The sequence below is a fragment of the Bombina bombina genome, chromosome 1, assembly GCF_027579735.1.
Source record: "Bombina bombina isolate aBomBom1 chromosome 1, aBomBom1.pri, whole genome shotgun sequence".
Taxonomy (NCBI): Eukaryota; Metazoa; Chordata; class Amphibia; order Anura; family Bombinatoridae; genus Bombina; species Bombina bombina.
The window spans coordinates 832,959,917-832,986,137 of record NC_069499.1 but is presented as its reverse complement, the minus strand read 5'-3'; the positions used below and the strand labels follow the sequence as shown (position 1 = coordinate 832,986,137).

Sequence of the window (26,221 nt, the reverse complement as noted above, 5' to 3'; positions counted from 1 at the left end):
CTTCCTCAAAGAAGGAACGACTTCTGCACAATCTGGACGTTGTCCGGGCCCTGAAATTCTATTTACAGGCAACTAAAGATTTTCGACAAACTTCTTCCCTGTTTGTCGTTTATTCGGGACAGAGGAGAGGTCAAAAGGCTTCGGCTACCTCTCTCTCCTTCTGGCTTCGTAGCATAATACGTTTAGCCTATGAGATTGCTGGACAGCAGCCTCCTGAAAGAATTACAGCTCATTCTACCAGAGCTGTGGCTTCCACTTGGGCCTTTAAAAATGAGGCCTCTGTTGAACAGATTTGCAAGGCTGCAACTTGGTCTTCACTTCACACCTTTTCCAAATTTTACAAATTTGACATTTTTGCTTCTTCGGGGGCTGTTTTTGGGAGAATGGTTCTTCAGGCAGTGGTTCCTTCCGTGTAAAGGTCCTGCCTGTCCCTCCCGTCATCCGTGTACTTTTAGCTTTGGTATTGGTATCCCATAAGTAATGGATGACCCGTGGACTGACTACACTTAACAGGAGAAAACATAATTTATGCTTACCTGATAAATTCCTTTCTCCTGTAGTGTAGTCAGTCCACGGCCCGCCCTGTTTTTTATGGCAGGTCTATATTTTAAATTAAACTCCAGTCACCACTGCACCCTATAGTTTCTCCTTTCTCGTTTGGTTTTGGTCGAATGACTGGGTATGACGTAGAGGGGAGGAGCTATATAGCAGCTCTGCTTGGGTGATCCTCTTGCACTTCCTGTTAGGGAGGAGATATAATCCCATAAGTAATGGATGACCCGTGGACTGACTACACTACAGGAGAAAGGAATTTATCAGGTAAGCATAAATTATGTTTTTGCTTTTTATGTTGTTTTTTTCTCTTACATTTGCAAGATGTCTCAATCTGATCCTGTCTCAGAATTCACAGTTGGAACCCTGCTACCTGATAACAGTTCTACCAAATCTAAGTGAATTTGTTGTAAACTTGTGGAGGTTATATCTCCTGCGGTGGTTTGTAATAGTTTTCATGATAAACTTTTACATGCAGAGAATGTATCCATCAGTAGTAGTTCATTACCTGTTGCTGTTCCCTCAACATCTAATGCACAAGATATACCTGTAAATTTAAAAGAATTTATTGCTGATTCTATACAGAAGGCTTTGTCTGCCATCCCGCCTTCTAATAAACGTAAAAGTTCTTTTAAAACTTCTCATAAAGTTGATGAAATTTCAAATGACCGGCAACATGCTGATTTATCCTTTTCTGATGGGGATCTATCTGGTTCAGAAGATCCTGCCTCAGATATTGACACTGACAAATCTTCTTATTTATTTAAAATGGAGTATATTTGTTCTTTGTTAAAAGAAGTGTTGATTACATTGGATATGGAGGAAACTAGTCCTCTTGATATTAAAATTAGTAAACTTTAAATTCTGTTTATAAACTTCCTGTGGTTACTCCAGAGGTTTTTCCAGTTCCTGAAGCTATTTCTGATATGATTTCTAAGGAATGCAATAGGCCTGGTACTTCTTTCTCCAACATAGGTGTGTCCGGTCCACGGCGTCATCCTTACTTGTGGGATATTCTCTTCCCCAACAGGAAATGGCAAAGAGCCCAGCAAAGCTGGTCACATGATCCCTCCTAGGCTCCGCCTACCCCAGTCATTCTCTTTGCCGTTGTACAGGCAACATCTCCACGGAGATGGCTTAGAGTTTTTTAGTGTTTAACTGTAGTTTTTCATTATTCAATCAAGAGTTTGTTATTTTCAAATAGTGCTGGTACGTACTATTTACTCAGAAACAGAAAAGAGATGAAGAATTCTGTTTGTATGAGGAAAATGATTTTAGCAACCGTAACTAAAATCCATGGCTGTTCCACACAGGACTGTTGAGAGCAATTAACTTCAGTTGGGGGAACAGTTTGCAGTCCCTTGCTGCTTGAGGTATGACACATTCTAACAAGACGATGTAATGCTGGAAGCTGTCATTTTCCCTATGGGATCCGGTAAGCCATGTTTATTACGATTGTAAATAAGGGCTTCACAAGGGCTTATTTAAACTGTAGACTTTTTCTGGGCTAAATCGATTGATTATTAACACATATTTAGCCTTGAGGAATCATTTTATCTGGGTATTTTGATATAATAATATCGGCAGGCACTGTTTTAGACACCTTATTCTTTAGGGGCTTTCCCAAAGCATAGGCAGAGTCTCATTTTCGCGCCGGTGTTGCGCTCTTGTTTTTGAGAGGCATGGCATGCAGTCGCATGTGAGAGGAGCTCTGATACTTATAAAAGACTTCTGAAGGCGTCATTTGGTATCGTATTCCCCTTTGGGTTTGGTTGGGTCTCAGCAAAGCAGATACCAGGGACTGTAAAGGGGTTTAAAGCTTAAAACGGCTCCGGTTCCGTTATTTTAAGGGTTAAAGCTTCCAAAATTGGTGTGCAATATTTTCAAGGCTTTAAGACGCTGTGGTGAAAATTTGGTGAATTTTGAACAATTCCTTCATGTTTTTTCGCAATTGCAGTAATAAAGTGTGTTCAGTTTAAAATTTAAAGTGACAGTAACGGTTTTATTTTAAAACGTTTTTTGTACTTTCTGATCAAGTTTATGCCTGTTTAACATGTCTGAACTACCAGATAGACTGTGTTCTGAATGTGGGGAAGCCAGAATTCCTATTCATTTAAATAAATGTGATTTATGTGATAATGACAATGATGCCCAAGATGATTCCTCAAGTGAGGGGAGTAAGCATGGTACTGCATCATTCCCTCCTTCGTCTACACGAGTCTTGCCCACTCAGGAGGCCCCTAGTACATCTAGCGCGCCAATACTCCTTACTATGCAACAATTAACGGCTGTAATGGATAATTCTGTCAAAAACATTTTAGCCAAAATGAACCCTTGTCAGCGTAAGCGTGGCTGCTCTGTTTTAGTTACTGAAGAGCATGACGACGCTGATATTAATATCTCTGAAGGGCCCCTAACCCAATCTGAGGGGGCCAGGGAGGTTTTGTCTGAGGGAGAAATTACTGATTTAGGGAACATTTCTCAGCAGGCTGAATCTGATGTGATTACATTTAAATTTAAATTGGAACATCTCCGCATTTTGCTTAAGGAGGTATTATCCACTCTGGATGATTGTGAAAATTTAGTCATCCCAGAGAAACTATGTAAAATGGACAAGTTCCTAGAGGTGCCGGGGCTCCCAGAAGCTTTTCCTATACCCAAGCGGGTGGCGGACATTGTTAATAAAGAATGGGAAAGGCCCGGTATTCCTTTCGTCCCTCCCCCCATATTTAAAAAATTGTTTCCTATGGTCGACCCCAGAAAGGACTTATGGCAGTCAGTCCCCAAGGTCGAGGGAGCGGTTTCTACTTTAAACAAACGCACCACTATTCCCATAGAGGATAGTTGTGCTTTCAAAGATCCTATGGATAAAAAATTAGAAGGTTTGCTTAAAAAGATGTTTGTTCAGCAGGGTTACCTTCTACAACCCATTTCATGCATTGTCCCTGTCACTACTGCCGCATATTTCTGGTTTGATGAACTGCTTAAGGTGCTCGATAGTGACTCTCCTCCTTATGAGGAGATTATGGACAGAATCAATGCTCTCAAATTGGCTAATTCTTTCACTCTAGACGCCTCTTTGCAATTGGCTAAGTTAGCGGCTAAGAACTCTGGGTTTGCTATTGTGGCGCGCAGAGCGCTTTGGTTGAAATCTTGGTCGGCTGATGCGTCTTCCAAGAACAAGCTACTAAACATTCCTTTCAAGGGGAAAACGTTGTTTGGTCCTGACTTGAAGGAGATTATCTCTGATATCACTGGGGGTAAGGGCCACGCCCTTCCTCAGGATCGGCCTTTCAAGGCAAAAAATAGACCTAATTTTCGTCCCTTTCGTAAAAACGGACCAGCCCAAGGTGCTACGTCCTCTAAGCAAGAGGGTAATACTTCTCAGGCCAAGCCAGCTTGGAGACCAATGCAAGGCTGGAACAAGGGAAAGCAGGCCAAAAAACCTGCCACTGCTACCAAGACAGCATGAAATATTGGCCCCCGATCCGGGACCGGATCTGGTGGGGGGCAGACTCTCTCTCTTCGCTCAGGCTTGGGCAAGAGATGTTCTGGATCCTTGGGCGCTAGAAATAGTCTCCCAGGGTTATCTTCTGGAATTCAAGGGACTTCCCCCAAGGGGGAGGTTCCACAGGTCGCAGTTGTCTTCAGACCACATAAAAAGACAGGCGTTCTTACATTGTGTAGAAGACCTGTTAAAAATGGGAGTGATTCATCCTGTTCCATTAAGAGAACAAGGGATGGGGTTCTACTCCAATCTGTTCATAGTTCCCAAAAAAGAGGGAACGTTCAGACCAATCCTAGATCTCAAGATCTTAAACAAATTTCTCAAGGTCCCATCGTTCAAGATGGAAACCATTCGAACTATCCTCCCTTCCATCCAGGAAGGTCAATTCATGACCACGGTGGATTTAAAGGATGCGTATCTACATATTCCTATCCACAAGGAACATCATCGGTTCCTAAGGTTTGCATTCCTGGACAAACATTACCAGTTCGTGGCGCTTCCTTTCGGATTAGCCACTGCTCCAAGGATTTTCACAAAGGTACTAGGGTCCCTTCTAGCGGTGCTAAGACCAAGGGGCATTGCAGTAGTACCTTACCTGGACGACATTCTGATTCAAGCGTCGTCCCTTCCTCAAGCAAAGGCTCACACGGACATTGTCCTGGCCTTTCTCAGATCTCACGGCTGGAAAGTGAACGTGGAAAAGAGTTCTCTATCCCCGTCAACAAGGGTTCCCTTCTTGGGAACAATTATAGACTCCTTAGAAATGAGGATCTTTCTAACAGAGGCCAGAAAAACAAAGCTTCTGGACTCTTGTCGGATACTTCATTCCGTTCCTCTTCCTTCCATAGCTCAGTGCATGGAAGTGATCGGGTTGATGGTGGCGGCGATGGACATAGTTCCTTTTGCGCGCATTCATCTAAGACCATTACAACTGTGCATGCTCAGTCAGTGGAATGGGGACTATACAGACTTGTCTCCGAAGATACAAGTAAATCAGAGAACCAGAGACTCACTCCGTTGGTGGCTGTCCCTGGACAATCTGTCTCAAGGGATGATGTTCCACAGACCAGAGTGGGTCATTGTCACGACCGACGCCAGTCTGATAGGCTGGGGCGCGGTCTGGGGATCCCTGAAAGCTCAGGGTCTTTGGTCTCGGGAAGAATCTCTTCTACCGATAAATATTCTGGAACTGAGAGCGATATTCAATGCTCTCCAGGCCTGGCCCCAGCTTGCGAGGACCAGGTTCATACGGTTTCAATCAGACAACATGACGACTGTTGCGTACATCAACCATCAGGGGGGAACAAGGAGTTCCCTAGCGATGGAAGAAGTAACCAAAATTATTCTTTGGGCGGAGTCTCACTCCTGCCACCTGTCTGCTATCCACATCCCAGGAGTGGAAAATTGGGAAGCGGATTTTCTGAGTCGGCAGACATTGCATCCGGGGGAGTGGGAACTCCATCCGGAAATCTTTGCCCAAGTCACTCACCTGTGGGGCATTCCAGACATGGATCTGATGGCCTCTCGTCAGAACTTCAAAGTTCCTTGCTACGGGGCCAGATCCAGGGATCCCAAGGCGGCTCTAGTGGATGCACTAGTAGCACCTTGGACCTTCAAACTAGCTTATGTGTTCCCGCCATTTCCTCTCATCCCCAGGCTGATAGCCAGGATCAAGCAGGAGAGGGCGTCGGTGATCTTGATAGCTCCTGCGTGGCCACGCAGGACTTGGTATGCAGATCTGGTGAATATGTCATCGGCTCCACCTTGGAAGCTACCTTTGAGACGAGACCTTCTTGTTCAGGGTCCGTTCGAACATCCGAATCTGGTTTCACTCCAGCTGACTGCTTGGAGATTGAACGCTTGATTTTATCGAAGCGAGGATTCTCAGATTCTGTTATCGATACTCTTGTTCAGGCCAGAAAGCCTGTGACTAGAAAGATTTACCACAAAATTTGGAAAAAATATATCTGTTGGTGTGAATCTAAAGGATTCCCTTGGGACAAGGTTAAGATTCCTAGGATTCTATCCTTCCTTCAAGAAGGATTGGAAAAAGGATTATCTGCAAGTTCCCTGAAGGGACAGATTTCTGCCTTGTCGGTATTACTTCACAAAAAGCTGGCAGCTGTGCCAGATGTTCAAGCCTTTGTTCAGGCTCTGGTTAGAATCAAGCCTGTTTACAAACCTTTGACTCCTCCTTGGAGTCTCAATTTAGTTCTTTCAGTTCTTCAGGGGGTTCCGTTTGAACCCTTACATTCCGTTGATATTAAGTTATTATCTTGGAAAGTTTTGTTTTTAGTTGCGATTTCTTCTGCTAGAAGAGTCTCAGAATTATCTGCTCTGCAGTGTTCTCCTCCTTATCTGGTGTTCCATGCAGATAAGGTGGTTTTACGTACTAAACCTGGTTTTCTTCCAAAAGTTGTTTCTAACAAAAACATTAACCAGGAGATTATCGTACCTTCTCTGTGTCCAAAACCAGTTTCAAAGAAGGAACGTTTGTTGCACAATTTGGATGTTGTTCGCGCTCTAAAATTCTATTTAGATGCTACAAAGGATTTTAGACAAACATCTTCCTTGTTTGTTGTTTATTCAGGTAAAAGGAGAGGTCAAAAAGCAACTTCTACCTCTCTCTCTTTTTGGATTAAAAGCATCATCAGATTGGCTTACGAGACTGCCGGACGGCAGCCTCCCGAAAGAATCACAGCTCATTCCACTAGGGCTGTGGCTTCCACATGGGCCTTCAAGAACGAGGCTTCTGTTGATCAGATATGTAGGGCAGCGACTTGGTCTTCACTGCACACTTTTACCAAATTTTACAAGTTTGATACTTTTGCTTCTTCTGAGGCTATTTTTGGGAGAAAGGTTTTGCAAGCCGTGGTGCCTTCCATTTAGGTGACCTGATTTGCTCCCTCCCTTCATCCGTGTCCTAAAGCTTTGGTATTGGTTCCCACAAGTAAGGATGACGCCGTGGACCGGACACACCTATGTTGGAGAAAACAGAATTTATGTTTACCTGATAAATTTCTTTCTCCAACGGTGTGTCCGGTCCACGGCCCGCCCTGGTTTTTTTAATCAGGTCTGATATTTTATTTTCTTTAACTACAGTCACCACGGTACCATATGGTTTCTCCTATGCAAATATTCCTCCTTAACGTCGGTCGAATGACTGGGGTAGGCGGAGCCTAGGAGGGATCATGTGACCAGCTTTGCTGGGCTCTTTGCCATTTCCTGTTGGGGAAGAGAATATCCCACAAGTAAGGATGACGCCGTGGACCGGACACACCGTTGGAGAAAGAAATTTATCAGGTAAACATAAATTCTGTTTTTTTTTAAATTTTTTTATATTGTTTTTTTTTTTATTGATTTCAAAAGACATATAACAGAAACAAGTAAAGGAATAATACAATACATTGAAAGCTACTAATGGCTATCATACTATACAGAGTAAATATTATATCGCCTGGATAATAGTGTTGCTTAGCCAAGGCTTTAGATATAGTTAATCCTTTGCTGAAGTAGCCTATTACAAGTTATATAGACATCACTATCCAGAGAAAACAATACACAAATAACAACAAACCACAATAACAACAATTGTATGCTTAATTAAAAATAACCATGTGTACTAGAATGTGTGTTTCCTTAGGGCCCTTGAGGTAAAAGGGATTATGCTAGATAGGTATGTCTGGTATTATGAGGTGACTTGGGCGCCCAGTTCATAGTAACCCTATAGAGCTTATCTCTTATTGACCATCACTAAACCTGTAAGATTCCCACAAAAACAGCATATCCTCAAAGTCCAAATCTCCAATTTTAAGATAATGAAATCTCTCTAACATTAAATCAGAGTCTACCAATCTTCTCCACTCATCATTGATGGATGGAATCTTTTTAGATTTCCAGAACCTGGGTATCATTTGTTTTGCCACATTTAACATAATTTGGAATAATTGCCTCCTAATCTTGCATGAGATCTGGGGTGATTTTTGAAGTAAAATGACCTCTGGGTTCGGTGTCAGTTGAGTGTGTAAAACTAAATTGGTTTCCATGAAAATCCTCTCCCAAAAATCTTTAATAGGTTTACAATTCCACCAAATATGTCTCATGTGTCCTACCTGGTCCTGGTATCTCCAACAGGTGCTGGAACTTTTTTTTATATATGTACTTAATTTTAGATGGGGTCATGTACCACTTCATGCATATTTTAATGTTGGTTTCTTTTGCACCTGAAGAGTGCACAGATTTCATAAATTTTTTAAACCTTTCATTCCACTCTCTAGGCGTTGTATTTGTATTCATCTCCCGGTCCCAACTCCTTGTGAAAGAGGGGAGATCTGGAAATTTGCTATCTAGGACCATTTTGTATAGTGTTGAGATTGACTTCTGAGATTTTGTGCTTTGTAAACATGCTTGCTCAAACTGGGTAAGTGGTCGTAAAAAGTCTAATTTACGCCTATGCAAAATAATAAAATGCCTGACTTGATGGTATCTAAACCAGGAAGAGAAGAAAGGAATTGCTAGGGCATCTATCTGCTGCTTTGTTTTAAGGTTGCCCTTCTCTAGGACAGTGGAAATAGGGATCTGGGATGCGAAAGAAGCGGAAGCTTGCAGCTCTTCACTAAGGCTGGGAGGAAACTCATGGTTCAGTAATATATTTGTGAGTGGGGAGTATTTTGTTGAGATTTTTTTGAATGATTTTTGAATGAGCAACCAATCCTTCCAAGTCCCATTAGTTATTTGAGCTCGGGAGATGGTCGTTTTTTTAAGGGCTAAGCTATTCCAGCACCAACTACCTAGGTTCTTAGCACATGCTTTGTAACTTTCTATCTGGACCCAGCCCTTGGAGCCATCTCCTTTAAACTCACACAAGTCTATGACCCTTTGCAATGAGATAGCTAGTCTATACGAGTTAAGATGGGGAACCCCTAGGCCTCCCTTGGCTGGGATTTTATAAAGCGTATTCCTATTGATACGCGGTGGCCTTCGGCGCCAGATGTAATCGTTTATGATCTTTTGAAGTATATCAATTTCTTTGGATATGTTTTAGATGGGCACAGTCTGCAGAATATATAGAGCTTTAGGTAATAAAACCATTTTAGCGGCTAGAATGCGTCCTAACCAAGTAATATTCTTAAGTAACCAGGAGGAGGTTAAGGAATGGAATTCGTTTATTAATTATCCATAATTAAGTTTACGTGTGTTTTGCGCATCTGGGGTTAAATGAATACCCAAGTATTTTAAGTGTTTTAATTGGACTCTAAGGGGACACTGATTCTTGATATCATCTAAAGTCTGCTGTGGGACATTAACAGGAAGAAATTCAGATTTTAACATATTGACCGAGAAATTAGATACCTCCCCAAATTTGGTTATCTCTTGCATGGTGTGTATTGTGGATTTCAGTGGATCAGTTATCGTTAATAATAGGTCGTCTGCAAATATGGCTAGCTTGTGAGATCTATCCCCTATGTCTATTCCTTGTATTTGAGAGTTTGCCCTGATTCTGACCGCGAGGGGTTCTAGGGATAGGATTAAAATTAGTGGGGAAAATGGGCACCCCTGTCTAGATCCATTTCTAATCTCAAGGGAATCTGATAATGACCCATTTACCTTTACCTGAGCCGTTGGGTTGGAGTAGAGGGCTAGAACCTTTTGTATAAATGAGATAGGAAATTTAAACCGTCGAAACGTCAAGTCAAGATAAGTCCAGTCCAGTCTGTCGAAAGCTTTTTCTGCATCAGTTGAGAGAAAAATGACAGGAATGTCTGTTTTAGTGATTTAGGCAATCAAGTTGAGAACTTTAACCGTATTGTCCTTGGCATCCCTACCGGGTACAAATCCCGTCTGGTCTTGGTGTATTAAGTGAGGCAGTATTTTATTTATACGGGAGGCCAAGATTTTGGCATATAGTTTCAGATCAGTGTTTAGTAATGAAATCGGTCTAAAGTTGGCTGGAGTGTTAGGAATTTTTCACGTTTTTTCTAGTACCGTAATATGGGCTTGAAGCATAGTGTCAGGGAAAGGAATCTCGTCTGGAATAGAATTAAAAAGAGTAGTAAAGTAGGGAGCAAGGTATTTTGAAAATTTTTTGTAGTATAGACCCGTAAAACCATCAGTAGGGAGCAAGGTATTTTGAAAAATTTTTGTAGTATAGACCCGTAAAACCATCAGGGCCCGGGGACTTGTTTAATTTTAAGTGTTTGATAGCATCAAGGACCTCCCTGGTTGATATTGGTTGCTCAAGTGCCTCCATGAGGTCTGGGGTTAGTTGTGGCATCTGTACCTGATCTAAGTACTGTTGGCATTTTATAGCATGTGTCTGGGAATTTCTTTTCGGGAACAAGTTATATAGCTTGTGATAGAAGGCCTTAAATTCCTCAGCTATTGTATGTGTATCTTCAATAAGCTTGCCTGCTTTGTTTTTGACCGAGTGAATGTAGGTGTTCTGTTGTCGTTTTTTAAGGGCTCTACCCAACCATCTTCCAGATTTGTTGCCTTCTCTGTAGAATGTCTGGTTAAAAGATAATAATTGTTTTTGAGTGGCAATTTGGAGGACTCTATTTAGTTGATCTCGTTTAGAGTTTAGATTTTCTAAAATTTGGATATCATTAGGGGAATTTTTGTGGAGAAGGTCTAGCTGGGAAATTTCTTTAGCTAAGGAAACCTGTTCCTCTCTTTTTGTTTTGCTAATTGGGCCTTAGCTTTAATAAATTCGCCTCTGATAGTGCTCTTATGGACTTCCCATAATGTTGAAATATTTATATCCGGGGTATCGTTCATCAAGAAGTACGATTTGATATGTTTCGCCATTTTTTTAATCTGTTTCTTTCCCTTCAGGAGAGATTCATCTAGTCTCCACTGGAAGGTCCTAATGGGGGCTGAGGGCCAAGCAATTCTACATAAAACTGGGGAGTGGTCAGACCAGGTAGAATGAACTATATTTGCTTCTATTAAATAAGACAGGGCTAAGTGATTTACAAAAATATAATCCAGTCTAGAGTAACATTTATTAGGGCTTGAAAAGAAGGTTGTCTTTTTTTGTGTGCGTTTAAGTATCTCCAAGTGTCGTGGACCCCTAATAATTTGAGGTTACGCCAGATGTTTTCCAGGTGTGGAATTTTAACTCTTGTACTATGGTTAGTGCAATCTAATATGGAATTTAGTGGCACATTCAAATCCCCAGCCATGATCAGGGGGCCTTTAACATGTTCTATGGTAGAGTTAGTGATAAAATTGACAAATTTGTTTTGGTTTTTGTTGGGGGTGTAAAAGTTAACTAGTGTAATAGGTTTGCCATAGAGAATTCCTGTGATACACAGGAATCTTCCCTCCCTATTCCTTTCTGCATGGGTTTTTGTGAAGGGGATGGATTTATGAATTAATATACTAACTCCATTTGTTTTTTTTGAAGAATTGGTACTATGAAAATGTTGTGGGTAATGTGGGGAGAAAAATTTAGGGGTGTGATTGGTTCTGAAGTGCGTTTCCTGGAGCATAAGAATATGACCTCCCTTCCTCTGTAAATCAAGCAGGGCCATCCTGCGTTTTCCAGGAGAATTCAACCCCTTAGTGTTCTGCGTGATAACTAATTCTTGCTGAGTATTTCTATTCTTGCTCTCTATCAAAGAAGATTTCGACATTTACATAATATCCCAAGTGTCTGCCCTTCCCCGCTAAGTTTGATGAGTACACACATCCTAAAATATACATAAGCATATAAACAAAAATAAAACAAACAGTTTACGGACCCTTCAAAAGAAAGTGGCATTAATATTACAACTCTAATATTGAGAGATACATCTCCTAACTGGCTAAGAATATATAAACAGTTAGATACTTAACTATATGTAAACATATAAAAAAAAATAGTAAAAGGAGGGCCTGTAATGACTTATGTGTTAACTTAATAGAGCCTGACAGTGATAACAAATGTAAAAGGATATGACCTGTGCCTAATTATTCATTTAATTAACATTGAATATGTCTCACATGTCACATACTGAGGAATATTTACATACATATGTTCACCATCTATATCTCCTAAAAAGGAAAAAAATAATTATGAAATTAAGGATACAGTTTTAGCTGTGTCATGTCACCCCTTCTCAGACATCGAGGGTTGGCTGCCAGAAATGTTCCTGCGTGTCCGCCTTTGCTGCATCTGTTGCCATTCTTTTCTATGTGGAAGAGGAATACTACTAGTCCCTGGTATTTGGCGCTCTGAAGTAGTTTGGATCTTTTCCACTTCTGGGGGAGGGATATCCAGTTCTGAGCATATTTTGGGAATATCTCCTGGTGTCATACATAGAAGGCGCCTTCCTCTCCATATAATAATTGAAAGGGAAAACCCCATCGTTATGGGATGTTCTTCTTTCGGAGTAGAGTGGTCAGAGGTTTGAGCTCCCTTCTTTTGAGGAGTGTTCTTTGCGACAAGTCAGCATAAAGTTGAAGATCAGCATTCTTATATTTGATGGGTTGTCTTTCCCTAGCGAGTTTCATAATGTCCTGCTTGGCTTGATAATTCGTGATACGGACAATTACATCCCTGGGAGGTTGTGTATCAGAGGGCTCTATGGGCCCTGTCTATTTCAATTTTAGTTGGTGTCTCTGCCTGCTTGAGGAAGGTGAAGAGATCTTGTAGATATTGTTCTAAATCAGGGGCAGAATGGCCTCCGGTATGCCCCTAATTCTAATATTATGTCTTCTACTCCTATTTTCAGCGTCGTCTATTTTCTCTTCAAGGTCTTGGATTGTGGAGTTTTGCTTAAAGATGACATTATGCAGTTCCACTATGGCTGTGGAATGAGTATCTTGCATATTTTCCACTGCTTCCACACGATGCCCTATATCCGCCATTTCCTTCTTAAGGTCATTAATTTCTTCCTTAATGCGCTGCTTTACTTGGGAGATCAAGGTAGAAAAGTCCTTTTTTGATGGAATTGATTCAAACAGTGCTTTGAGAATAGTTATTGTGTCCGCCATTGCTTCTGTGTCTGATTCGGAAGAAGAGGAGGCTGCAACAGAATCTGGATCTTCCATGGCGTTTGTAGCTGCATTTTTGGATTCTAATGTTTTAAAGAAAGTGTTCATTGAAGGTGTCTTGTGGTTTTTCTGTTTAGGGCCATTCCCCTTTTTATTTGGCTTTTTTGGAGACATAATTGAATCTGGTAATGAGGGCCCAAACACCAGGAATCCTAGTGTGTTTATAGGTAAGGTGTAACACCTTAGTTTATTGTTCAGCCCTGAGTGTAGGTTAAGCCCAGTGTAGATATAGTGCACTTGTCTCTGATCCTGTAGCTTCCAATGACAATACAGGCTATATTTGTGAATCTCTCCCTTTGTTTTTTTTTTTTTCTATGGCAGGCAGGGATCTGTGTTAATATAATTGCCATCAGGGCAGGCTCTCTTATTTTATCTGCCAGGGTTAGGGTTTCCAAAAATACACAACCATTGTATGCTAAATATTGCATTTATCCATAGTTGCATAGTACAGGTGTTTAGTGCAAGACTTACTTCCAGCATCCACTTATTCAAATATAGATCGTAGCTCTTAAGCCACGCGGGAGCCGACCGTAATGCAGATAACTTATTTTATTTTAGAGCCGATCCGGTCCCTTGAGCATAGTAATCACAGTGCGGCGTGTCAGCCTTCCTCCTTACCTCCCTTTTCGCCCTGTATTGAGGAGCTTTGACATGTGATGTTGCTCCGGTCTTGTACAACTCTATGACAGGAGGGTAAGGCCTCTTTCACTTCGACCGCATCGCAACGTTTGCTGACTAGCTTCCTAGCAGCCTAAGCAATTGTTGGCATATCGGTGATAGTTCTCCTGTCTGGCAATCAGCTGGTAATAACTTTATCACTGGATAAGTGACTTCTTAGCCAGTTTGGGCACGGGAGCTCTCTTAAGCCGCGGCCATCTCCCTGGCTTGCTAGCTCCACCCCCCCGGCCTAGTACTTCTTTTATTCCTTCTTTAAGGTTTAAAAAATTGTATCCTTTGCCAGCAGTTACTTTAAAGTTTTGGGAAAAGATCCCCAAAGTTGATGGGGCTATCTCTACTCTTGCTAAACGTACTACTATTCCTACAGAAGATAGTACTTCTTTTAAAGATCCTTTAGCGCAACAAGTATTGGATCCTGAATTGTCTAGCATTGTTAACTTGATTCAACATGCTAATAATTTTATTTGTGATGCCATTTTTGATATCATCAAAATTGATGTTAAATCTATGTCTTTAGCTTATTTTAGCTAGAAGAGCTTTGTGGCTTAAATCTTGGAATGCTGACATGACTTCTAAGTCCAGATTGCTATCTCTTTCTTTCCAAGGTAATAAGTTGTTTGGTTCTCAGTTGGATTCAATAATTTCAACTGTCACTGGGGGGGGGGGGGGGGGGGGATACAAGATACAAGACCTAAGGGTAAATCTAAAGCTTCTAACCGTTTTCTTTCCTTTCGACAAAATAAGGAACAGAATCCTAATCCCTCCCCAAAGGAATCTGTTTCCAATTGGAAGCCTTCCTCGAACTGGAATAAATCCAAGCCATTTAAGAGATCAAAGCTAGCCCCCAAGTCCGCATGAAAGTGCGGCCCTCATTCCAGCTCAGCTGGTAGGGGGCAGATTAAGATTTTTCAAAGATGTTTGGACCAATTCATTCCAAAATCAATGGATTCAGATTATTGTCTCTCTCAGGGATACAGAATAGGATTCAGAGTAAGACCGCCTGTGAGATTTTCTCTCTCACGCATCCCTGCAAACCCAGTAAAGGCTCAGGCTTTCCTGAAGTGTGTTTTAGACCTGGAGTTATCAGGGATAATCATGCCAGTTCTGTTTCAGGAACAGGGTCTGGGGTTTTATTCAAATCTATTCATTGTCCCAAAGAAAGAAAATTCATTCAGACCAGTTTTGGATCTAAAATTTTTGAATCGATATGTAAGAGTACCAACTTTCAAAATGGTGACTATAAGGACTATTCTGCCTTTTGTTCAGCAAGGGCATTATATGTCCACAATAGACTAACAGGATGCATATCTTCATATTCCGATTCATCCATATCACTATCAGTTCCTGAGATTCTCTTTTCTAGACAAGCATTACCAATTTGTTGCTCTTCCTTTTGGCCTAGCAACAGCTCCAAGAATCTTTTCAAAGGTTCTCGGTGCCCTACTCTCTGTAATCAGAGAGCGGGGTATTGCAGTGTTTCCTTATTTGGACGATATCTTGGTACTTGCTCAGTCTTTACATTCTGCAGAATCTTACACGAATCAACTTGTATTGTTTCTTCAAAGACATGGTTGGAGGATCAATTTACCAAAAAGTTCTTTGATTCCCCAGACAAGGGTAACCTTTTTAGGTTTCCAGATAGATTCAGTGTCCATGACTTTGTCTCTAATGGACAAGAGACGTTTGAAATTGGTTGCAGCCTATTGGAACCTTCAGTCTCAGTCATTCCCTTCAGTAGCTATGTGCATGGAAGTTTTAGGTCTCATGACTGCAGCATCAGACGCGACCCCCATTGCTTATTTTCATATGAGACCTCTCCAGCTTTGTATGCTGAACCAATGGTGCAGGGATTATACAAGGATATCACAATTAATATCCTTAAATCCCAATGTTCGACTATCTTTGACTTGGTGGTTAGATCACCATCGTATTGTTCTAGGGGCCTCTTTTGTTCGTCCAACCTGGACTGTGATCACCACAGATGTGAGTCTTTCAGGTTGGGGAGCTGTTTGGGGATCTCTGACAGCACAAATCTCAAGAGGCGAGATTACCAATAAATATGCTGTGCGATTCTCAGGGCTCTTCAGTTTTGGCCTCTATTGAAGAGAGAACCGTTCATTTGTTTTCAGACAGACAATATCACAACTGTGGCATATGTCAATCATCAGGGTGGGACTCACAGTCCTCAAGCTATGAAAGAAGTATCTCGGATACTTGTTTGGGCAGAATTCAGCTTCTGTCTAATTTCTGCGGTTCATATCCCAAGTATAGACAATTGAGAAGCGTATTATCTCAGTCGTCAGATTTTACATCCAGGAGAGTGGTCTCTCCACACAGATGTGTTTTCTCAAATTGTTCAGATGTGGAGTCTTCCAGAAATAGATCTGATGGCATCTCATCTAAACAAGAAACTTCCCAGGTACCTGTCCAGGTCAAGGGATCCTTGGGTGGAAGCAGTGGATGCGTTGACACTTCCTTGATGTTATCAACCTGTTTATATTTTCCCGCCTCTAGTTCTTCTTCCACGAGTGATCTCCAAAATCATTATGGAGCAATCGTTTGTGTTGCTGGTAGCTCCAGCATGGCCTCACAGGTTTTGGTATGCGGATCTTGTTCGGATGTCCAGTTGCCAACCTTGGCCACTTCCAATAAAACCGGATCTTCTGTCTCATGGTCCATTTTTCCATCAGGATCTCAAATCATTAAATTTGAAGGTATGGAAATTGAACGCCTAGTGCTTAGTCATAGAGGTTTCTCTGATTCAGTGATTAATACTATGTTACAGGCTCGTTAATCTCTTTCTAGAAAGATTTATTATCGCATTTGGAAGACTTACATTTCATGGTGTTCCTCTCATAAATTATCTTGGCATTCTTTTAGAATTTTACAGTTTCTTCAGGATGGTTTGGATAAAGGTTTGTCTGCAAGTTCCTTGAAAGGATAAATCTCTGCTCTTTCTGTTTTATTCCACAGAAAAATTGCTAAACTTCCTGATATTCACTGTTTTGTACAGGCTTTGGTTCGTATCAAGCCTGTCATTAAATCAATCTCTGCTCCTTGGAGTTTTAATTTGGTTTTGAAGGCTTTACAGGCTCCTCCATTTGAGCCTATGCATTCTTTGGACATTAAACTACTTTCTTGGAAAGTGTTGTTTCTTTGGCCATCTCTTCTGCTAGAAGAGTTTCTGAATTATCTGCTCTCTCGTGTGAATCTCCTTTTCTGATGTTTCATCAGGATAAGGCAGTTTTGCGGACTTCATTTAAATTCTTACCTAAGGTTGTTAGTTCTAACAACATTAATAGGGAAATTGTTGTCCCTTCTTTGTGTCCTAAACCTAAGAATTCTTTGGATGTGGTGAGAGCTCTGAAATATTATATTGAAGCTACTAAAGATTTCAGGAAGTCTTCTAGTCTATTTGTTATCTTTTCTGGTTCCAGGAAAGGTCAGAAGGCTTCTGCCTTTTCTTTGGCATCGTGGTTAAAGCTTTTGATTCATCATGCTTATTTGGAGTCGGGTAAAACCACTTCCACTTCTTGGGCTTTTAGAATGAAGCTTCAGTTGATCAGATTTGCGAAGCAGCAACTTGGTCTTCTTTGCATACATTTACTAAATTCTACCATTTTGATGTATTTGCTTCTTCGGAAGCAGTTTTTGGTAGAAAAGTTCTTCATTCAGCTGTTTCAGTTTGATTCTTCTGCTTATGATTTAAGTTTTTCGTTTTATTTATGAGAATAAACTTATATTTGGGTTGTGGATTAATTTTTTTTCCAGCGAATTGGCTGTTTTTATTTTTATCCCTCCCTCTCTAGTGACTCTTGCGTGGAGTTCCACTTCTTGGGTATTGCTATCCCATACGTCACTAGCTCATGGACTCTTGCCAATTACATGAAAAAAACATAATTTATGTAAGAACTTACCTGATAAATTCATTTCTTTCATATTGGCAAGAGTCCATGAGGCCCACCCCTTTTTTATGGTGGTTATGATTTTTTTGTATAAAGCACAATTATTCCAATTCCTTTGTTTATGCTTTTTGCTCCTTTATTTATCACCCCACTTCTTGGCTATTCGTTAAACTGAATTGTGGGTGTGGTCAGGGGTGTATTTATAGGCATTTTGAGGTTTGGGAAACTTTGCCCCTCCTGGTAGGATTGTATATCCCATACGTCACTAGCTCATGGACTCTTGCCAATATGAAAGAAATGAATTTATCAGGTAAGTTTTTACATAAATTATGTTTTTTTATGCGGATGAAAAGGTTGTTTCTACAAAAAATATTAATCAGAAGATCGTTGTTCCGTTTCTGTGTCTGAAGCCTTCTGATGTTAAAGAACGTCTGTTGCACAATTTGGATGTGGTTTGTGCTCTTAAATTCTATTTGGAGGCGACTAAGGATTTTCCAAGTCTTCTGCTCTTTTTGTTTGTTTTTCTGGGAAACGTAGAGGTCAGAAAGCTACTGCTTCTACTCTTTCTTTTTGGTTGATTGTGATTCGTCTAGCATATGAGTCTGCTGGTAAGCAACCTCCAGAGAGAATTACAGCTCATTCCACCAGGGCTGTTGCCTCTTCTTGGGCTTTTAAAAATTAAGCTTCCATGGAACAAATTTGCAAGGCTGCAACTTGGTCTTCTTTAAATACTTTTTCCAAATTTTACAGATTTGATACTTTTGCATCGGCTGAGGTGGATTTTGGGATAAAGGTTCTTCAAGCTACGGTGCCTTGCTTGTTTTATCCCCCCCCTATTCATCTGCGTCATCTAGCTTGGGTATTGGTTCCCAACAGTAATTAAGATGAACCCGTGGACTCAATATATCTTAGGAAGAAAACAAAATTTATGCTTACCTGATAAATTTATTTTTTCAAGATATGGTGAGTCCTTGGAGCCACCCTTTTTGTTTTTTATAAGACTTTTTGACTAAACCTCAGACACCTCCGCACCTTGTGTTACTCTTTTCTCCATTTCCTTTCGGTCGAATGACTGGGAGTTGTGGGTAAGGGAGTGATACTTAAGTTTTACTGTGGTGTTCTTTGCCTCCTCCTGCTGGCCATGAGTGATATTCCCAACAGTAATTAAGATGAACCCATGGACTCATCATATCTTGAAGAAATACATTTATCAGGTAAGCATACATTTTGTTTTCTGTGCCACAAACCATGTCTAAATGTCTGTTTTTCATCAGGATCTCACATATCTCAACTTGATGGCTTGGAGATTGAACCCTCAGTTTTAAGACAGAGAGTTTTTTTTTTTTTCTATTCCGTTATTGAGACTTTGATTTAGGCCCGTAAACCTGTTACAAGGAAAATGTGTCTTAAGATTTAAAAGGCCTGTATTATGTGTGCAAAGCATGGGTTTAGCTAGAACTCTTGTAGAATTTCTAGATTTCTTCAGGATGTTTTGGATAAGAGTTTATCTGCCAGTTCTTTAAAGGGCTGGATTTCAGCTCTTTCAGTCTTGTTTCTCAAGAAGATTGCTAAGCTTTTTGACATTCAGAGTTTTTTTTTTTCAAGCTTTGATCAGGATCAAGCCAGTGATTAAAGGGATACTGAACCCAATTTTTTTCTTTCGTGATTCAGATAGAGTATGCAATTTTTAGCAACTTTCTAATTTACTTCTAGTATAAATTTTTCTTCGTTTTCTTGTTATCTTTATTTGAAAAAGAAGGCATCTAAGCTAAGGAGCCAGCAAATTTTTGGTTCAGACCCATGGACAGCACTTGTTTATTGGTGCTGTCCATAGAAAAGAAAGAGGAGCGCTGTATGCACGGATACAATTTAATATATATAGTATCAAATCACAGAAATTATGCAACAATTATTAAAAATGAAATATTTAAAAATCAGGACGTCTCCTGTAAGAAAAAAATAAAAATATAAATATATAGTGTACCAGGTACCTAGAGTATAATTTACTCAATTAGGTCCGAAATGAGTAATGACAGAAGTGGAGCACACGCTGCAAACAGGAGTCAGGTGATACTCACGCAGTATACAGACGCCTTGGATTGTCCTCCTAGACACGGACAGAGCCGCCGAGAGGAACCAGAGTCACGCTGCAAACAAACGCCACAAGCTGCCCGCTTGAATGCAGATAGAAACGTGGAGAGATATTGTTAATAACTGACACAACTCCTTATATTCGACAAGAAGACAAAGGTACTTTGCCAATATTGGCTGATATTTGTAGTTATAAGCACATCACATTGGAAAATGGACTTTTTCATATATGCGCTATACAGTGCTTAGCCTCTTGCATTAAGGTGGTTTCAAATTTATTGCTTCATTTTGTCCGCTAGCACATTTATTGGGACATTGACTTTGTTCTATATGTGATATATAGCGCTTTGTTTCTCCCTCTTGTTTTTAATCCTTGGGTGTTTGTAAACCTATTTTTGGTCCGTACACAGTAGCTGAGATTACAGTATATGTGAATAGCCTATCGCATATGCTGGATATCTGCTCTATATGTTGTCATCTGCTTAAATATATTCGCTTGATCTAATTGAGTAAATTATACTCTAGGTACCTGGTACACTATATATTTATATTTTTATTTTTTATTACAGGAGAAGTCCTGACTTTTAATATTTTATTTTTAATAATTGTTGCATAATTTCTGTGATTTGAAACTATATATATTAAATTGTATCCGTGCATACAGCGCTTCTCTTTCTTTTCTATGGTTCTTATCTGTTAAAATTTGAGGGGTTTAACTCAAGTAGCAGGATACTCTCTCCAGCACTCACTTCTATTATTTATTACACTTATTGGTGATGTCCAATCAGCAAGGACAACCCAGGTTGTTCAACAAAAATGGACCGGCATCTAAACTTACTTTCTTGTTTTTCAAATAAACATACCAGGAGAATGAAGAAAATTTGATAATAGGAGTAAATTAGAAAGTTGCTTAACATTGCATGCTCTATTTGAATCACAAAAGAAAAAATTGGGTTCAGTGTCCCTTTAAACCAATTTCTCCTCCTTGGAACATTATAGTGACTGTAAATCCTAGCGTTATATCTTAGTCATTATAAAAAAAAAACCTGTCGCTTTCATTTGGTTTTAAAAGTCTTGCTGTTTTCTCCTTTTGAAGCTATGCATAATTTTCATATCCATCTTTTGTCTTGGAAGTTTCTGTTCCTTTTGGCAATTTATTCTGCTTGAAGATTTTCTGAATTGTCTACTCTTTCCTTTGATCCTGCTTATCACAGGAAGTATTAATGTGTTAAATATTATTATATATTTTGCAGTGAGGTTGGAGGGTTTTTAAGTGCTCTTGGAGTTTTGGGAATCTTTGCCTCCTCCTAGTAGCCAGGAGTGGAACTCCTGGGAGTAATGGCTCTTGGACTCTCACCACCACGAAAGAAATTAATTTCTCAGGTAACAATAACATTTTCTCTTGTTTACATTTGTGTGTTTCTGTGTAGGATCACCCTATCCTTTTTATGGAACTTATGCACTATTTCTTTCTATTTGTTTTTCTTATTTTTTTTTTCCACCTAGAGATAACAGTATTGTCATTGTAGTTGGTGAAACGGGTAGTGGAAAAACTACACAGTTGACACAGTATCTGCATGAAGATGGATACACGGATTATGGTATGATTGCATGCACACAGCCACGTAGGGTTGCTGCCATGTCTGTTGCTAAGCGAGTTAGCGAAGAAATGCAAGTGAGTCTAGGAGAAGAAGTTGGTTACGCTATCCGTTTTGAAGACTGCACATCAGAGAAAACTCTTATCAAATACATGACTGATGGGATTCTGCTGCGAGAGTCTCTACGTGAATCTGATCTTGATCACTACAGTGCAATCATCATGGACGAGGCTCATGAGCGCTCACTCAACACAGATGTGCTTTTTGGTCTCTTACGAGAAGTAAATTATGTTAATATCTTTTGTGTAATTTTATCCTACAATGCATAGTGTTCAGGTTTTTTGTGATGGTTCATATTTTTTTCAGGTTGTTACTCGGCGATCTGATCTCAAGCTGATTGTCACTTCAGCCACCATGGATGCTGACAAATTTGCATCATTCTTTGGTAATGTCCCCATTTTTTACATTCCTGGACGTACATTTCCCGTGGACATCTTGTTTAGCAAGGTAAATGTTTTCCTGTTACTGATTTTGCACAATGTGTCTAAAAAAAACATTCTACATCCTCGTCCATTTCTTCCAAAATCTGTATTATTTTCTTCCCTTTTTATGTTGCTTTCTCCATTTTTCCTTTCTACTTTTGATTTACATCAAATATCTGTGACCTTTTCCTTATTCCTAGGCATATATTTATTTCATATAGGTGGTGAGAGTCCACGATCCATTACTTTTGGGAATTACTCTTCTTTACCACTAGGAGGAGGCAATATTTCCACACCCCAAGAGCTCTATAAAACATCTCACAGATACCTCAGTGTTTACTTTGTCTCTGCTGGAGATCTATGAAGAATGAAGATGTGCATGGGGTTTTCAGTCTATATTGAGGCCCAGTTTCCCCTCAGAGTACAGTGCTTGTTAGAAGGATGTATATGAGGTATGGTTTGTGGTTTATTTTTTCACCTCATGGGAAATTTTTCATAAACCTTCCATATTTGGTCTCAGGGACTTGTCTTTTGCCTCGCTTTAGGGATCTACAATATACTCCTATTCCATAACCTCTGCTGATATGTTTTAGTACTGGTTTAGCTGTCTGCTGCTTGTTTGCTAATGGACGAGTGTCTGTTGGTAAGTTTAATTTATTAACATTTTGACACACTTGCTATTTTATGTGCACTTTTTAAGTTTATATATATTTGCTAATATATATGGCCCTGGGACAGATTCCTTTACATTATTCCCCTTGCAGTTTTGCGTGTGTCAGCTTTTTTTTTTTACAATCTTACATTTGGAAGTCCTATGCCTCCTCTTTCCAGGGGAGAGTGTAACTTGGGTCTTTTATTATTCCAGACATATGTGTTAAATATTGCCTGAAACTTGTGAAGGATGGTCACTGGTACTGTGATCGTAATGCATCTAAATAAATATGTGACCTTAGGGAGTATCATCATCTTTAAGGACACTATCCTTCCCATCCAAAAGATTTCATCATATTGTTTGGACCTTAGGATGCTACCTATTTCTTTTAACATAATATGATAATTGTCATTGATGGTAATTGTTTTATCATGTGAAAGGAAGACACCTAGGTTACTAATCCCCCTGGTTGACCACTTAAATAAGTAAGATCTCTGAATCTCGCGTTGATCCGCCTGTGCTATGTTTGAGTACGCTTCCATTTTGGTTACATTGACCTTATGGTATGAGATTTTATCAAAGGTCTCAAGTAGGGACATTAATAGTGGTTGCGAGGTCAACGGGTCGGTGACAAAAATTGTCAGGTCATCTGCAAAAAGTGCTAACTTCTGTACAGTGTCATGTAATTGGATGCCTTGCATTTCTCTGATTTGTATTATCGCCTCTGCTAGGGGCTCTATGGCAATGGCAAATAGGGGAGAAAGAGGGCAGCCCTGTCTCGTGCCGTTTTTTATTAAAAAAGCAAAAACCTAGACCTCGAACCACTGCTGTTGGGGTCGCATAAAGAGCTCTAATGGCCATGCCAAAGGAAGCAGGGACGCCAAATGTCCTCAGGTTTTCAAACATATATTCCCATCTCACCCTGTCAAACGCTTTCTCTGCGTCTAGTGACTAGGGAGAGTCCGATGTCTGCAGCTTCCGTATAGATGTTCAATAATCTGTGGGTATTGTCAGTGCCCTGCCTTTCCATCACAAATCCCACCTGATCGAGGTGGATGATAGATGGTAAATGTTTTCCTAGTCTGGTTGCTAACATTTTCGCATAGATCTTAATGTCCACGTTGAGATGGGGGGAGATGGGCCTGTCGCTTCCACAGAGTGTTGGGTCTTAGTTTTCTTTAGAAATGGTAAGTATGCTAGCCTAAAAGAATTTGCTTAAAAAACTGCCATTCTCAGCTGCACTTCTGTATAGTTTGAGTAGTAAGGGGGTCAGTATTGTTGCAAATGTTTGTTAAAATGGTACACAATGCAGCAGTGCAGCCAGTGCGGCCAAATACTTGGTTGCATTGGAAGAGTTATTAGTAGCAGAAATAGCAAGGTTCTTATGCCACTTTGGCATCTGGAATACTATGTACAGTTCTGGAGACCATATCTTCAGAAAGATATAAATAAACTAGAAGCTATCCAAAGGAGGGCTACTAAAATGGTACATGGTCTAAAATATAAAACATACAAAGAAAGACTCTATGATCAAAATATGTATAGTTTAGAGGATAGAAGTGAAAGAGGTGACATGATAGAAACCTTCAAATATATGAAGGGACTTAATAAAATAGTAGCTGAAAGCATTTTTCACAAAAAATAAATGCCAAAACAAGGGGTCACTATCAAAAGTTAGATGGTAGCAGATTCAGGAGAAATTTGAGGAAACCTTTTTTTTACAGAAAGGGTGGTAGATTCATGGAATAAACTTCCATTTGAGGTGGTAAACACAAAGACTGTAAAGGAATTCAAAAATACCTAGGACATGCATAAGGCTATCCTAAGGAAAAAGTAACATGTAATATGGGTAGACTTGATGGGCCTTTTTGGTTCTTATCTACTGTCAAATTTTACTGTGAAGCCATCAGGGCCCGGGGCTTTATGAGGCTTTAAAGTTGCTATGGCAGATTTGACTTCTTCTACTGAAAACGAACTGTTCAGATCTGGTACTGAGTCAGCAGTCATAGTGGGGAGGTGAAGGGTCTGAAGGAACTGTTGGATAGTGGCACTATTAGTCTGAGGGGTTATAGGGCTGTCCTCTAGGCTGTACAGAGCTGTATAGTATTCGGCAAATGCCTGTCCAATTGCTTTTGGGGAGTGTACTGTGTTTGTTTGTATCATTGGAATGCGGCTTTGCGGAGTTCTCTTTCTAAGTTTATTTGCAAGGAGTCTATTCCCTTTTTAATAGTATAGCTGCTTGAGTTTGAGTTTCTTCTGTACTCTTGCAGTTTCTCGTCTGTTAATTTCCTCTCATATATTTCCTACTAATTTAGCAGTCTGAGGTCTGGGATAATTTTTGTTAGTCAGTTCTAATCCACGGAGTGCCATAAAAAGTTTAGCTAATGAATATTTGTTGTGGGCTCTCATTCTTGCTGTTTTTTCATAAAATGTCCCCGGAGATAAGCTTTAAATGCCGCCAAACCATTTCTAAGCTAGTATTTCCTGTGTCTTTAAACTCTAAGTATTCCTGAATTACTTTAGTGAGTTCTAGTATTTCTATGTCTGAGAGGCAATAGTCAGGTAATCTCCAAGGAGGTAGACTGTCAGAGGGATGTAGTAAGGAAAGGCTAGCCCTAACCACGTCATGGTCTGACCAAGAGCATACTGTAATACGGGGGGGGGGGGGGGGGTATTAAATCTGTCCAGATACCAAGAATCACAGAGGAGGTAATCAATATGTGCATATGAATTTGAATGAGGTTTGGAGAAATTTGTATAGTCTTTCCTTCTTAATATGAGGAGAGTCTACGGCATCATTCCTTACTGTTGGGAATACTGAACCTGGCCACCAGGAGGAGGCAAAGACATCCCAGGCAAAGGCTTTAATACTCCCCCTACTTCCCTCATATCCCAGTCATTCTTTGCCTTTCGTCACTGGAGGTTGGCAGAGAAGTGTCAGAAGATACGGAGTAGTTCCTTATGAAGGGTAAAATTCGGACTGCCAGTGTCTGATTCATAGGAGGCGGTGAGTGCCCCAGCCATTGTGGGTGTCAGGTGCCGTTAAATTTTGTTTTCTTATAGTCCATTTTATTATATTCTCTATCCAGTTATGGAGGATTCTGATGCTGAGACTGTTAAAATTTCAGATTCAGATTCTTCGACTTGTGAAGAAAGTGAATTTGCCCAGTTGACACGTCAATCAGTTATGTTCTGTATGCTGTATTTAGAGCTTCTTGTTCCTCAGGCTCAGGGAATCAAGGGACCGCTGAGCCATCCACCTCTGGGGGTTCTGTCCTCCGTGAGGCGAGTTCCCTAACGCTCCCTACTACTACACATGCGGGTAACCCAGATTATGTTTATCCCTCCTTGCAGGGTGGCTTGTTCCCCCCTGGAGGTCGCAGCACGTTTTCGCTTTCACATATTTTTGGCGATTTATGCATCTGCAAAGTCCAGATGTTTATTTGCGTTTGTGCCCTATTGTCCCGGGTCTCCCGGCCTTGGGTGGGCCTAGCAGTTCCCTGCAGGTGTAGCTGTCCCGAGTGTTGTGCCTTTCGTTACAGAATAGCTCGCCTTCCCGTTTTACTCAGACACGTTTTTAAATTATTAGAGGACCCTATCCTTAACGGATACGGGAATCCGCAGTATTCTACTTTGAGTGTCTCACCTCATTAAGACATGTGGGGATGACGTAATCTCCTGATTGTCAGTTTATTGAGATCTTTCCCAGTTTGTTG

The 26,221-nt window shown here is 40.4% G+C and overlaps 1 protein-coding gene across 2 annotated transcripts in view; it reads left to right on the top strand.

The window, feature by feature from the left end:
- Positions 1-26,221, top strand: part of DHX38 (DEAH-box helicase 38) — a 757,289-nt gene that overhangs the window by 332,528 nt on the left and 398,540 nt on the right. For both annotated transcript variants that reach the window (XR_008400173.1, XM_053699448.1), the window contains exons 13-14: positions 21,280-21,652; positions 21,738-21,878. Coding sequence is in view for 1 of the 2 variants with exons in the window: in XM_053699448.1 (XP_053555423.1) it covers positions 21,280-21,652; positions 21,738-21,878 (514 nt within the window). In the remaining variant the exon portion in view is untranslated. The remainder of the gene's footprint in view (positions 1-21,279; positions 21,653-21,737; positions 21,879-26,221) is intronic.